The following is a 15,354-nucleotide window of genomic DNA, read 5'->3' as shown; positions in this document are numbered from 1 at the left end:
TTCTTTTTTTTTGGTTGGCTTGTTTGTTTATTTGTTTGTTTCCGTTGTGTTCCCTTTTCCCCCCCTGCGCACGTCTGAAAAACCATCAGCACAGAACACTAATTTTTTTCCCAAAGCCAGAAACATCATTCAGAACTGTGATCTTGCATGTCAAGTAATCATCTTAATTAAAAGAAAATATATAAAGTACGGAGGGGATGTCAAATAATCAAATGACAGGTATTAAGGGAAGATAGCTTATGTACTGCCTACTGGCTCATGTAGAGAACCCAGAGGCTCCTACTGCCCTCAAAAAGTAACTCGGATAGACCTTGGACGCTGCATTTGGAATCGGTCACTGCTTATCCGAGAAATGCGGGAATAAATCAGTCACAACCTGAACCTGTCACCTTTAAAGACATCCTGGCCCTCACTCCGTTTGCAACGTGGTACAGCCCCGATACAACTGCCAACTGGCTCCCGCGCCTTGCAGCTGCTGCTGCTCCTGCGGCAGCGATAAAGTGACTTGTTGCTGATTCTGTGACTGGTTCAAATAAACAACAACCTGTTGCTGTACATTTTTTTGTCCCCCCCCCCCTCCCCTGCCCTGACAGAGGTTTACCAGCAAGCAAGACGTAATCAGGCACTACAACATGCACAAGAAGAGGGACAACTCCCTCCAGCATGGCTTCATGCGCTTCAGCCCCCTGGATGACTGCAGCGTGTACTACCACGGGTGCCACCTCAATGGGAAGAGCACCCACTACCACTGCATGCAGGTAGACCACACCCGGCCTCATCCATCCCCTGCCTCTCCTCACGCATGCATACACGCAAACACACGCTCACGCACTCTACCTCCCGATTAGGGAGTCTTACTGGTTAGGGACCAGTGGGACGTTAATCACCATTATCGTTTATCGTGATTATCCTCCGTCATGCACTCAATTCACCTTTTATTTGCCGAGCTGCATATCCGGTATCATTTATACCCTCTATAATTTGTCAAACGGACCTGGAAATAACGTAATATTTTAATAGCCGATCTGCAAGCTCACACATTGTGAGCTTGTAGATCTGCTAGTTTTTGGCAAACGTTCCGCCCCAGGATAATGGATGTTGGGGATATTTTGATAATCGCGATAATATCGTAAATCGCAATTTTTTTGGTCACAATAATTGCGACGTGAAATTTTCATATCGTCCCATCCCTAACAATCCCTGTACACGCGCGCACCACACTCACTTGTACATGTGCCTACAGTACGTAGACACAAACATATGGCCACTTATCCACAAGTATTACATACCCATGACCCATTGTCACTTATGCAGATCCAATAGGCTTCTTGTGAAATGGGATTTTTTGCAGGGTCATGCATAATTCATCAACGTGCATTCCAGAGCCACAACACAACACCGGATATACAACGTAGACTAGTGGTCAGTTCCCAGTGGATTTGCTAATATGAAACGGGAGTGTATTGTCAGTTCAAGCAATATGCCAGTATATGGCTCAGGTTGTATGTCCTTAAAGAGACTAAAGCCTGGTTGTGTGCCCATAAAGAGCCTAAATACAAGTCAGTTGAGTTATTGTTTGCGCCAATGACACCATTTAGGGGCAATTCAAGAGATGGCACGGAGTAAAGCGGAAAAAAAAGGATGGAGCGTTGGAGAGCATCACATAGTTGATGCCAGGGACTGGGACAACCAGGACACTCAGGCATAACACATGAGCTCTTGGATGGTACAGAGTCCCACACGCTTTTAAAATACATCTATAAAAGGGAATTACAGCTCCTCCACTTTTTCCATTAATCCCAAAATGCGCTTTAAGAGCAGTTTCCCTCGTTTGGCGAAAGGTGTTCTAATATAAACGAAAGGGAAAAAATTAAAAGGCAGACACACACGTGAGACCACTCGTGTGTCCCCCCCCCCCACCTCTCCCCGCTCTCTCTCACTCCTTAATTGGCATGGATAAAATTCGGTTAGGTGTTTATATAAACATCACATTTTTCATCTTTTAGTACCAAGCGGCCAGTTGAAGATTATTCCCCTCCTCCGGATTTGTTTAATTTTTTTTTTACATCTGCTTATTTTCAAGGTGTCATCATGCCGAGAGCTTTCTCACTGGCAGGGCAGCAGCCCAGCGCAGGATGACCAGAGATATATTCTTCTTTAAACCCCCCTAACTGCGTAATTGTTATTAAGACGTTTCAGCCCTTGTTTTAACAGTGCCTGAGAACCTGCAGATGTTGGCATCGGCACTCTTGATTTACGGGTGGGGGGGAGAAAACCAGAGTGGCATTTTTTTCATTGTTTGACTCAATATGGAGAAGTTGCCCCGTTTGTGCGGCTGAAAAGTGCCAGGGATGATATACAATTGCTGCTTTTAATTCAAACATTTGCAGTTTTTTCTTTTCTCCCTGCGTGCTGGCTTTGAGGTCTCCCAAGTACAGACCGTTTTAAACATGACATGTCACACTCCTCTCTCTCTCTCTTTCTGTCTTCTCTGTCTCTGTCTGTCTCTCTCTCTCTGTCTCTCACTTTTGCTGCCCCCCCCCCCCCCCCCTCGTCCTCTTAAAGTTCTCTCTCAGTTGCAGTAAAGGTTGCGGTGACTTCACTATAACACAAATATGATTTTTCTTTAGTTAGATAGTTTCAGCCACATGCTACCTGCTGTGACCACTGCCTCTTTCAGTCATGTTCTTCCTTCTTCATTTATGTTTTTTTCCGTGTCACAGTCACAACATTGTTTCCAACTCGCAACTTTGACTCATATGACTTGAAACTCTGTGTTTATGAGGTACACAGCCCTGGTGCACTATTATAACCGCGAGATTAAGGGCGAACATGAGAAAGCGTCTTAACTGCCAGCCACTTCTAGGTCACTAGCATCATTTTAACCACACTGTACTCATTTCTCAACAGCTCATATACTGTACATCTACAGTACTAACCTAAACATATTGCTTTCCTGTAAGACGGCTCTTCTTAAACCATTCTTAACATAGTGAAGCAAAGTGAAATTTATGCCCTGGGATGTTTTTTTTCTTCATCTTTCTCTTTTCTTTTTTTTTAATCTCTATTCTGCAGGTGGCCTGCAACAAAGTATACACCAGCACTTCTGATGTCATGACCCATGAGAACTTCCACAAGAAGAACGCCCAGCTTATAAATGATGGCTTCCAGAGGTTCCGTGCCACAGAGGACTGCGGCACCGTGGAGTGTCAGTTCTATGGACAAAAGACAACCCACTTCCACTGCAGGTGAGGGAGGATGAATGGTCTTTTTCGGCAGCTTGGTTTATGTATTGCTGTCCCCCAGTTTGCCTCCAGCTCGATCTGCTACCAAGGATGTTCTCGTGGCTAGAACAGTATGTAAATCTGAGTCTTCCTGAGTTTGCAGCTGTCTCATTATGGGATGGATGAATGTAGAAATTATTATTAGCGCTTATTGAGGATAGCTTTGGTTAGGTCATCAAACTAAAATGGTGGAATGTCAAATCCATCAGGCAATGGCTGAAAGGCATGACGTTTCAGTGAGTTACTGTTTTGTCACCTAAAGCCCTTAGCTATCATTCCTCCATTGAGAGGTATTTGAATCATGTGTCACCGCTTCATGACTAGCCAAACTACTACTTACAGTACATGCTTCTTGTCCAACAATGTTTTTTCCCCCACTTTTTTCTATCCACGCTTTCCTCAGGCGCCCCGGCTGTACTTTCACCTTCAAGAACAAGTGTGACATTGAGAAGCACAAGAGCTACCACATTAAGGACGATGCCTACGCCAAGGACGGCTTCAAGAAGTTCTACAAGTACGAGGAGTGCAAGTATGAGGGCTGCGTGTACAGCAAGGCCACCAACCACTTCCACTGCATCCGCTCCGGATGCGGCTTCACCTTCACCTCCACCAGCCAGATGACCTCCCACAAGCGCAAGCACGAGCGCCGCCACATCCGCTCCTCCGGCGTGATCGGCCTGGGCTCGACCTTCATGACGCACAAGGACGAGCCAGAGGAGTCGAGCAACGACGACCTGATGGACTTCTCGACGATCAGCAGCAGGAACTCCAGCCTGAGCGCCTCTCCGACCGCCCAGCAGTCTGCCGGTGTGTCCCACATGCTGGCCACGCACGCCACTGCTGTCTCCTCGCCCTCTCCGTCTGGCCACACCCTGAAGCCCACGTCCTCGCTGCCAAACACCAGCCAGCGCATGTCCAGCCTCCTGGCACAAGCCCTGCCCAGTAACATGCCCGTGGCCCTCGCTCTGTCCAACAGTGCCCTGGCCGGTTCCAACCCATTCTTCCCTCTCATGCCCAGGCTGCCCCTCCAGCTGCCTCACTCAGCCGCCAGTCTGATATCGGCGGTGTCCTCCGCCACCCACTCCATGCCCACCGACTCGCTGACCATGGGCTGCTCTGTGAGAGGAGCAGGGGCCGAGGGAGCCATGGCCTCCACGCCGACCACCTTCTCCGCCTCCTCAATCATGGAGAAGATCTCAGCCAGCAAGGGCCTCATATCGCCCATGATGGCCCGCCTGGCAGCTGCTGCCCTCAAGCCCTCCCACAACCCAGACACAGGTTGGTCATTAGTAATCAGTCATTTGGGTTTAGGCTCCATCAATGTGCAATCACATCAGTTTACAGTTTACAGTTTAGGCATTTAGCAGACGCTTTTAATCCAAAGCGACTTACAATAAGCAGGTAATACATCACTATAATAAGCAAGATAATATGTCAGTACATCAACAACAATTTAACAAATGCATATGAATATCAATCTAGAGTGATTGGTTTGGCTTCCAATCACTCAATACAAATACACAAATACTCAATACACAATACAAAATCATAATCCGTATCTCCTTGACTTAGAAAAGTATTATACCTTTATTGATCATTTACTCCATACAAAAGTTTATTCTTTATTAATGATACGATTTAATTTATGTTTTACTTTACACCACTGCTACGCTGTTGACATTAACAAGCCAAATACATAACATTTGTACATCACTGAATAATGTCAGCACTCAAAGAGAAAGGAAGTCAGATCCCTGTAAAATTCACATCTTCCTTCATGCTATCATGTCCCTACTGCACTCCAGCCAGATCCAAGAGTGCAATCAGAGGTCACTGCTATCACTGTCCCACAGTGGAGAGAAAGAGAGAGGGAGGCAGACAGAGAGAGAGAGACCGGGGCTTGAAAACTGCCGCTTTCTGGCTTTGAGGGACATACTGGAGGCATGGTCCTCTGCTCTGGGCTTGTTATTGTGGTGATCGTTTGCTAGATACCCACAATCCATTTGCAGATAAATGCGCTGACAGGGGAGAGTAGAGCCTGTAAAAGTCTCTTACGGTGCTCACAGTGCGGAGGGGGGCTCCCGGGGCTTGTGTGTCGAACATGTTTCCTCATCACTGGTCTCTTATCTGCGCCTGTGCTCGTTCCAAGCAAATGGAGGTGGAATGAAATTAAGTTCAGAAATTGCTTGAACAAAAAATGTTGCTTTTTTCTCTCCCTCCTCCTTCCCCTCTATGCAAACTGATATAAAAACAGAAATCACTCAGGCAGAAATGAGTCAATGCAACCAGATCTGAGAAAGCAGTTTTTTTTGTTTTATTTTTTCTGTGAAACAGGAACACACTCTCACGCACACCTATAAAGAATCATTTAGATTTTTTAGAACCCCTTTGTTTCTCACAAAACACACATTTAATTTAGCGTGAACACACTTCACATAACCAGCCCCCCCCCCCCCCCCTTCCCTTCCCTCACTGGAGTTAATTGCCATGTCTATTGTGTCTGTCGTATCGCTCTGAGACAACAACAAAAAAGCACCTGAAAATCAAAATGAAGTTATGGCATTAAATTGATAAAGTCCTACAGAGCCGCTGTCTTCTGCTCGGTAAGCTTTCGGGGGCCTCCTGTGCTGAGCCTGAGCAGGTGGGGTGTGTGCGGATTGTAAATTGGGGGATGAGAACAGGGGAGCGTCTTCCGGAAGCCGGGGCGCTTGGTGGTGGTGGGAAGGATTACAGTGCCTGGTGGCATTCCTTCCCGGAGAAGGACAGGCCCTGGGAGAGAGCCGGGGCAGCTGCTCCGGGGAGCAGGGCTGAGCCCAGGCTGTCAGGCGGAGCTCCACCTCTGGGCCCACCACCAGGTACCCTGAACGGGGGGGCGGAGGAGATAGCGGTGGTGTAAAGTAACTAAGTGCATTTACTCAAGTACTGTACTTATTTAAGTATCATTTTGAGGTATTTGTACTTTACTTGAGTATTTCCAATTTCCAATACTTTTACTTCTACTCCACTACATCTCGGATCCAAATGTCGTACTTTTACTTTTACATTTATTTGAAAACTTGATTTGGGTTATTATTACAAAACCTACATTAACCACTTCAGCCCTATATCCACGAGTTTCCTACGCCCCATAGTGCATTGCGCAGACGTCTGCACCGATCTTCCGCCGCCGATTTACAAGCTCACAACGGGTTGCATCTGCGACGCGACGTGAGCTTGTATGTCTGCTGTTAAACCCGGAAGTTTGGTCCTGATAGTCTCCAGTAAACTCCCGCGGAAACTTGTGGATACATTTCGTCCATTTGAAAATTTCCGATCCACAAGCTCACAATGCGTCGCGACGCATTGTGAGCTTGTAGATTTGATATTTTCAACAACAAAAAAACGACATTTGAAAACTTGAAATGGGATATTCCGCATAACGAGTACTTTTACGTTTGCTACTTTGAGTACATTTCGATTGCCAATACCTTTGTACTTTTACTCAAGTATTTTTTCCACCACTGGGAGATGGAGCCCCACTTGAGGGTGGGGGGCTCCACAGATGGTAGCACCACCTTTCTCCTCCTCCGTCTGCCTCACCGGTACCAGAGTGGGGGAAGCGGGGGGGCTCCCAGCTCAACGGCTGGATACCAGAGCCCAGGGGTGTCGCACCAAATTCTGGGCCCTGGGTACAATGATTCACTCGCATTTTGTGCTTAACTATTGAAAAATCAAACCTCGGTTCGAAGTGGAGCGGTGAATTTGAGCAGCTGTACCCTATGTGAGTGAGTGAGTGAGTGTAAACTGTGCCTGTGAGTGAGTGGTGAGTGTGCCTGGCCTGCACAAAACAGCGCCCCTCCTTTAACTAGTGTGTTGTGTGTGGCCACTCAAGGTATTGCCCAGGCTACGGACAGGGCCAGCCAGCCACCCACCCACCCAGCCAGCCAGCCAGCCACATACCCACGGATATACCTGTTCATTGGGAGCGCTTTCACCGCTCCAAAAATAGCAGATATACAAGCTCACAGCGTGGCACCGATTGCCGCGCTGCGAGCTTGTAGATCTGCTATTTTTTATTTTGATGTTTCTATGTCAGTGGTTCTCAAACCATGTATTTAGCCACCGACCCCCAATTCAAAATATTTAGTTCCAGGGACCCCCCAGAAGTGTAAATTTGAGTTTCAAATGTCAGCTTAAAAATACATACCGGTATATTCAAAGATTTGCACACATTTTCACGACTTTTAAAAAATAGCAGATCTACAAGCTTGCAGTGATTGCAATAATTAAGGCCCCTCCACCTTGGGCCCTAGTAACTCAGTCCCACTGCCCCCCCCCCCCCCCCCCTTGTGACGCTCCTGCTCCACAGTGCTGTTGAAACATCATGTGAAGAGCTCCCCTGTTTCATTCACATACTGCCATTTGTGTCTTGATGTCTAAAAGAGTGCAATGATATAGAGGGCAGGGGAGTTTGAGGTTTTTGTTTCGTCGAAGTTTCTCATGTTTGTTTCAAAGAAACATTGTGTGAACAGGACATTTGGGGCTAAATCGAAGAGGAAGTGGTTTTCGAGCTCTCAGTTAAAATGATGTGAGAAAATTGTCAGTTTGTTTGGTGGCTAATTTCAGATCAGGTTGTGTTTGTTTTATTCAGGAGGGTTGTGAAACTTTTGCCTCTTAATAGGTGAGCTGTGTTCTGTTTTGTATTTTCCATCTCTGCTTCTCAGTAGAATTTTGTGTGTTTGTGTAACACACACACACACACACACACACACACACACACACACACACACACACACACACACACACACACACACACACACACACACACACACACACACACACACACACACACACACACACACAGTGTATATATTATTATTATTATTATTATTATTATTTTAAAAAGATGGTATTACTGTTACACTCCAATTTCCCCATAAGTGTTTTTATCCAGAGATCCATGCATCTGAAGGGTTTACTAATTAGACGCATGGTACAAATGATCTTTCACAAGCTCTGTATCTTTTCCGGAGTAATTACACAGTGGTACATTATTCCTGGATAATTTTCAGAAAGATGCCGCTTTGAGTTAAACTAATTTGTTCTCCCTCATTGGGAAACGGATGAAAACTAAACACAGCACCGTACAACTGTAAAACAGATTTTATTTTACACTATAGTACCGTACACCTTAGCCGGCCAATATTCTGTCTTATAGCAGATTACGCTAAGAATTCCATGCCTTGACTGTGCCTGGTGGCTGGTGTGTGGAATCATCATATAGTGAGTAGTTGCTCTTGAAATAATGGGCTCTCATTTGGTTTTGCAGCTGATGTAATTGCCAGTGACAAGGCAAGGTTTTTGTCTGGCTAGTTAATTTTGGGTGGCCCTTTTATCGGGCGGGGGGTGTGTGTAGGGGGGGGCTGTCGGCGTATGACTTGGATGGAGACTTAGTAAGCATCCAATGACCTCAAACCAGACACAAGACTGTGTGACTACTCTTTTCCCTTGACCCCACCCTCCATTGCCCCCCCCCCCCCTCCATCTTCACCATTATGAGACTAAACCGACAATGACACTGACACATCCCCGTCTCCTAGTGTTCAGCTGACATGGCCCAAGACTGGCTTTTCCACTCCTATTCTAGCTGATATGTCTCTGGGTCATCTTATAGCATGGGTGGGGAGGGGGGGGGGGGGTTACATTTCCCCCTACGTAGGCTAGTCTTGTTCTCCTTTAGCAAGAAAAGAACAGGGGCCTCACCAGGCTGAGGGCCAAGGGCACACACTTGGTTGCCCATGACCTTGCCTGTCACTATCCCTCATCACCACCAGCCCCCCATTTCCTAAACAATATACCCCCAACACCAACACCACCACCCCCAACACTACCAAACCAATCACAGCTTATGCACTCCGGTCTCCCACTGGCTGAGAGGCTATACAGCAGGTCCCTCTGTCCCTCCTCCCTCACTACTATTATTATTTTTTTTTCTATTTTAATAAAACTCCACTTACTGTCTACCAAAAGCCCAGCTTTCTCTGTACAGCCCCAGGGCAAATTAATATTTCAATCACTTGGGGATTGGGGGACGGTGCAGGGTGGGGGAAGGACTCACCTTCCTGTCAGCATTTTCTACCCCACCTCGTTCTCCCTGCCTCTTTATTTATTTAATTTCGGCACTCCTCTCCTCCTCACTCGGTCGGGCGTCCGCTGAATACCTATTCAGAGGAGAATGTGATCGAGAGGTCACGCTATTTGAACCAATCTGATTGGCTGTCAGCTCCAATCTGACCAACATAGCCCCCCCTGTTCCTCGTGGGCATGCTCAGTGGCACTGCCTGCCGTCCGTTGTCAGGCCAACGAGGAGCCGGGGAAGGTGGAAAAGGGGGGCTGGGGGGGTTTGACCAATCTTAGACTGCCACTTTCCTTCAGCATTAGCATCTCACTTAATGACCAGTTAAGAGGCAGCCCAGCAAATGAGTTGTGACAAGTGCTGCAGAAAAAGAAGTCTTTTCCCCTCATATATCCCGCCTCTCAATCACCATTTAAAAGGCTTGACGGCCTGACATAATTTGGCAATAATTATCACTCTGCGTATTCTTTTCGGGCCAGGACAGAAGTCAGATTGGATCTCATCACAGGCTAATAATGCTGACCAACAACAACTTTGTTTGTCTCTCGTCTCTCTCTCTCCCTGGTGCGGTCCTCAGGGAACGGGCAGCATAGCTCGGCAAGCCGGTTCAATCTGGTTCAAGTGAAGCAGGAGCCAATGGAGGCCCCCACCCACGACTCCATGCAAGAGCACAGCCTGGACCTGAGCAAGAAGGACAACAGGTATGAGCACCTGGGGAATTCAAATGCTCTGTTGAATTACCAAGATACCAAAAATCGCTTCATTTGCCCAGGACAGTAGCCAATGGAAGTAATATTTATCACCATAAAATGAATGACCTACTCACAATGGAATGTTGAGTACAGTGCGACAATAGAGGACAACACATATTCTATATTTCTCACTTTGTGTCTCATCGTTTTACTCTCTTGTTTTATTTTTACGTACATAGGACTCTTAAGTAAAAATACATAAAGAAATAAAGTAATTAAGAAACCTTGATAGTTTATTTGTATAGAAAAGGACTATGTTTGGCAGCGTATATGCATAGCTTTGTCAAACCCATTACAGTTGGATACATTTACATATCAATTTATGATCCCCATCAACATATTTCTCAATTTCTGTTTGAGAGGGATGTTTACCTAAATCTTCAACTCCAATCTTCCCTCTAACTTACAGCGGATCTCATTTCTTGAGAAGCCAGCATTTTTCTTCTTCATTATATATGCACACCTTGCGTGATAAATAGTAATATTTACTGTTCTCATGCAAATCTTGACTAAACATTGTTCATTTTCCTTGTTCCAGTAATGAATCAAACGGACACCCTGTACCGGGGAATACATCTCTTTTATCCTCGCTTATGAATAAGGTAAGATCCATCCATCAAACGCTTTTCATCCCAAGACAAATTAGCGGGACGCGGAGGGGCCTGTTTGTTTTTTAATGTTTCACCGCTAATAAGATGAGTTTGTATCATTTAAATTTTCCAGCCATTTTTCATACGGTGTAATTTTCACAGCACCTCTCACAAATTAATATAATGAAGCAGGAGCCGGGTGCCATGCCAGATATATAGAGATGTTTGTTTTTTGATGAGCTGTTTTGAACTTGCCGTCCATTTTTTTATATCCTCCTTTCTCCTTTTTCTTCCCTGGGCTCGCTCTGTATTTATTTATGGAGTTTGTAAATTATTTGATTAAAAAGTCAGCGGAGAAAAAAAAAGAGGAAGCCATCACCCTCATTTTTTATCACGGGTAAATGTTAGCGTAGGGATCTTTGAGCGTGTGTGTTTTTGTGAAGATTAAAGTGGACATTGTTTTAATCATACATCTTCTTTGACTGATACAAATGTGCCGGGTGGTTTCCATTACCTTGATGATTTAAAGACAGATCAGCCTCTATTTTTTCCCCCTCTGGATGGCTAACTGGCTGAGTCTCCTCCTACACCAATCTCTCATTGCCTTTGACAAGTGTAGTTGCTACTCCACAAGGCAGTTGTTGAACCTCCGTCCCACAGCGTTCGTTCGTAATGTCAGCCGTCTTTCAGGGGCTCCCGTTCTGAGACGGCGCAGCTCTCAATTGCCCTCTGAGGATGCTTGGCACGTGCTCTTGGCCTGTGCTCAAGGCAAAAGCCCGGATGTTTGTCAAATGCGTCTGAGCTTTTTTGCTTTGCCAAGTCATTTGGTTTGTGTGTGTGTGTGTGGTAACACAGGCACTGACATGTGCCTTTGGGTGTGTGTGCGTGTGTGCGTGCGTGCGTGCGTGCGTGCGTGCGTGCGTGTGTGTGTGCGTGCGTGCGTGCGTGTGCGTGTGTGTGTCTAGCCTAACCTGTGCTCAGCTGTTGGTTTCTATGCTGTGTGCTTCCCCAGATGTCACAGGTGAACCCTGCCCTGTTCAACGCCATGAACCTGAAGTCAGAGCTGGAGGCCGGCCAGGGATCTGCTGCCTCGGAGCTACCGCAGTATATGTGCCGAGTCATGAAGAGGCCAGACAAGCCCTCTGAGATATGGAGGACATACTTGCGCAGGTACTGGAAGGCAGAGGCGTCACAAGGGGGGAGGGGAGTGGGACTGAGTTACCAGGGCCCAAGGTGGAGGGGGGCCTTAATTATTTAGCTTTTGAAAAATAGCAGATATACAAGCTCACAGCGAAAAGTCGTGTAAATGTGTGCAAATCTTTGAATATATGTACTTTTTAAGTGAACATTTGTAACTCAAATTTTGCTTCTGGAGGGGACCCTGGAACTAAATATTTTGAGATGGGGGTCCGTGGCCAAATACATATCATTTTGGGGGTCCTTCACATGAAAATGTTTGAGCACCACTGACATTGAAACATAGGTTTTTCAAAAACCTAAGAAGGATTTGAAATATTCAGACACTGCACTAATATTCAAGATTTTTCCAAAATAGCAGGTCTACAAGCTCGCAGCGTGGCACTCGGTGCCGCACTGTGAGCTTGTATGTCTGCTATTTTTCAATAGTTAAAGCACAAAATGTGAGTGAATGCTAGTACCCAGGGCCCAGTGTGACACCCCTGCAGGAAGGAGCTTTTTACTCACTGTTAGGCTTTGATTCACTTACCACACTGACAGTAGTGTAGTTGTTTCTTTGAGGAAAAAAGACAGACAGAAACATAACTTGCACTGCTAAAATCGAAAGCTGGTTGAGTAAACACTATTCTTCACACCCCAAAAGCCCCACAAAATGAAGAGAATCTTGTATTGCGTTAGGGGAATTTAAGTAGAATGACGTGCTCCTGCAAGCGTTATGCTGACACATAAGTGGATTTTCACCCAAGCAGCCCTCTTCTTGGTATTCATTATTTATCTGAGCATGAAGATTCTTATTTATTTACAGCATCCCCCCATGTTTCTGCCTCTCTGTTAAGGTTTGACACAGAGGACTACTGCGAGTCTCAGTGTGATTTTCTGCACAAAGTGCATTTCCATTGTTTGGTGGAGGACTGCGGGGCGCTCTTCAGCACTGTGGATGGAGCCATCAAACATGCTAAGTGAGAAGCAACAGTTTGTCTCATAGCTCGATTACCAGCACAAAAGGCTAATTATGGCACTGTCGAGCACAGTCCAGCTTTTGGCTTTATTGATTAAACTGAAATTGAAATCCTGCACTGTCCTGATTGTACAAAATGCGAAATACATTAGCAGTGTTATTACCAAATGAGTATTCATACAATACTATCACACCAGCGTTACTCAGACAAAGTCCTGTACAGCTACAAGCTGCTATTCCTGTACAGCTAGTGTTGCAGCGTTTTACTGTCAAAGGAAGTCATTTCTGATTCCGAGCAGGCAAAAAAAATACCAGTGGTGGAAAAAAGTACTCACAATACTGCAATATAGAAATCTTCTGTTACAAGTAAAAGTCCGGAATTGGAAATGTATGTGTTTGAAAATAGCAGATCTACAAGCTCACAACGCGTCGCGAGCTTGTAGATCAGCTATTTTCAAATAACCAAGGTATAAAATAGGGTTAAAGTGGTTAATGTATGTTTTATAATATTATAATGTATATCTGCAAAGAAACTAGTAACTACATTTTTCAAATAAATGTAGTGGAGTAAATGTACAATATTTGGAATATAGATGTAGTGGAGTAGAAGTAAAAGTATTGGAAATTGGAAATTCTCCAGTAAAGTACAAGTAGCTCAAAAGTGTACTTAAGTACAGTACTTACTGTAAGTAAATGTACATAGTTTCTTTCCACCACTGAAAAAGACTCTAGCCTAAAGCATTGTTGTGTTTTCCTAGCTTTCACATCCGATCCAAAGTGAAGACGGAGGATCAGAGCTTTGGCGAAGCCAGGGAGTCCAGAAGCGACGGAGCTGTCATGCAGCCCGCTGCCCCGGTCTCCATGGCCAGCAACCCCTCCATGGACATGGCCAACCTCACCTCCACCGGCGGTTACGGGTCCCCTCCTCCCTCCCTGCTGGCCTGGAAGCAGCTGACGGGCAGCATCCCCCAGATGCCCGCCTCCATGCCGGCCAACTCCCCCCTGGCCACCACCTCTCTGGAGAACGCCAAGCCACAGGTCAAACCTGGCTTCCTGCAGTTCCAGGAAAAGTAAGAGAGACGTCCGCGCAGGCCTGTCACGATTATTACATAATTGTCTTATAGCAATTATTTGACATAATCGCAATTATTTTGGCATAATCGTCATAATCGTTTTCCATGTTGAAAAATGTTCATATATTTTCAAACATTTTCAATAGCAGATCTACAAGCTCACGAGTCGCGATGCGACGCGTTGTGAGCTTGTAGATCGGCTATTTCCACTATCGTTTATGGCGGCATATCTGCCATGTGCAACTTCAAAGCCTGAAAGCCAAACACAAAATGTAAAAAACACAATAAAATCCTTAATCGCAATTATTTGAGTGACAATTAATCGTCATGTAAAATGTCCTAATCGTGACAGCCTTACGTCCGTGTCTGTTGTGCATCATCGTCATTGTTCTGTTTAATTTTACCAAATCTACATTTTTCACTGTTGTCCGTCCAGTGATCCCTGTCTGGCCACGGACTGCAAGTACTCCAACAAGTTCCACTTCCACTGCTTGTTTGGGAACTGCAAGTATGTGTGCAAGACTGCCGGCAAGGCCGAATCCCACTGCCTGGACCACATAAACCCCAACAACAACCTGATCAATGTCCGTGACCAGTTCTCCTACTACTCTCTCCAGTGTCTCTGTCCCAACCAGGTGGGTGATATGGCTGATAACTTGAGCCTCAGGCTCTGCGGGCTTGGAGCTGAATCACCAAACTGTCATATCGCAGAGTTTTTCTAAGCATGAAGTATGCTATCTATTAGACCTGTATTTGAGGTTATTTGACTCAAGGCTTTCACAATCGCTTCCTGCCGTCTTCCATCTCCGCTGAAGAAGACAGTCGACTCACCCCCGTAATGCCTGTTTATATGTCAATGATGTCATTTTGACTGCCGCATTCTCCTCTCAGAAAAGGCCAATTTAGTTGATATTACCCAATAAATCATTGTCACCCGCACAGTAAACAAGGCTGTCTGGAATAGGGCAAAAATCAGGGGAATGCTTCGCAAATGAAACCTAAATGGCAGCCCCCCGCCTGCTCTCGCGAGCCCGTATTTGGAAAACCATTTAAATGAATTCATTAATGTGTCGAAAATCACCCCTCTCTCAAAAAGAGCCCCTCTATCCTCCTCCTCCCCCTCCTGAACTGAGCGGATCTTATTTGGCCCACTCCTCTGGGAGTCAGGGCCCGCAAACAGATGGCAGTGTACAGACATGTTAAAAAAATCACACCCGTGTGAACTGAGCGGTGGTTTACCCACCAACCCCTAGACAGAGCTTCGAATTAATTTATATTTAATTAAAACAACAAATCTGCAGCACTTCTCGCGTGTAACGTTAAAATGTGGCTGGTCTCACGAGGCAGAAGTCTCCATTCGCCGCTGCAAAAGTGGGCTGATCTAC

At 45.7% G+C, this 15,354-nt stretch overlaps 1 protein-coding gene across 1 annotated transcript in view; it reads left to right on the top strand.

Moving 5' to 3' along the window:
• Positions 1-15,354, top strand: part of casz1 (castor zinc finger 1) — a gene marked incomplete at both ends in the record, with an annotated part of 60,266 nt that overhangs the window by 32,157 nt on the left and 12,755 nt on the right. Inside the window, 9 exons of the mRNA XM_080733692.1 lie at positions 594-758; positions 3,076-3,248; positions 3,688-4,562; positions 9,977-10,100; positions 10,690-10,753; positions 11,754-11,911; positions 12,775-12,897; positions 13,655-13,966; positions 14,406-14,604. Of these exons, the coding sequence (XP_080589818.1) occupies positions 594-758; positions 3,076-3,248; positions 3,688-4,562; positions 9,977-10,100; positions 10,690-10,753; positions 11,754-11,911; positions 12,775-12,897; positions 13,655-13,966; positions 14,406-14,604 (2,193 nt within the window). The remainder of the gene's footprint in view (positions 1-593; positions 759-3,075; positions 3,249-3,687; positions 4,563-9,976; positions 10,101-10,689; positions 10,754-11,753; positions 11,912-12,774; positions 12,898-13,654; positions 13,967-14,405; positions 14,605-15,354) is intronic.

Source organism: Nannobrachium achirus (assembly GCF_963921795.1).
Source record: "Nannobrachium achirus genome assembly, chromosome: 9".
Taxonomy (NCBI): domain Eukaryota; kingdom Metazoa; phylum Chordata; class Actinopteri; order Myctophiformes; family Myctophidae; genus Nannobrachium; species Nannobrachium achirus.
Note: the sequence above shows the minus strand (reverse complement) of the source record. Positions and strands in the feature narration are given on the sequence as shown.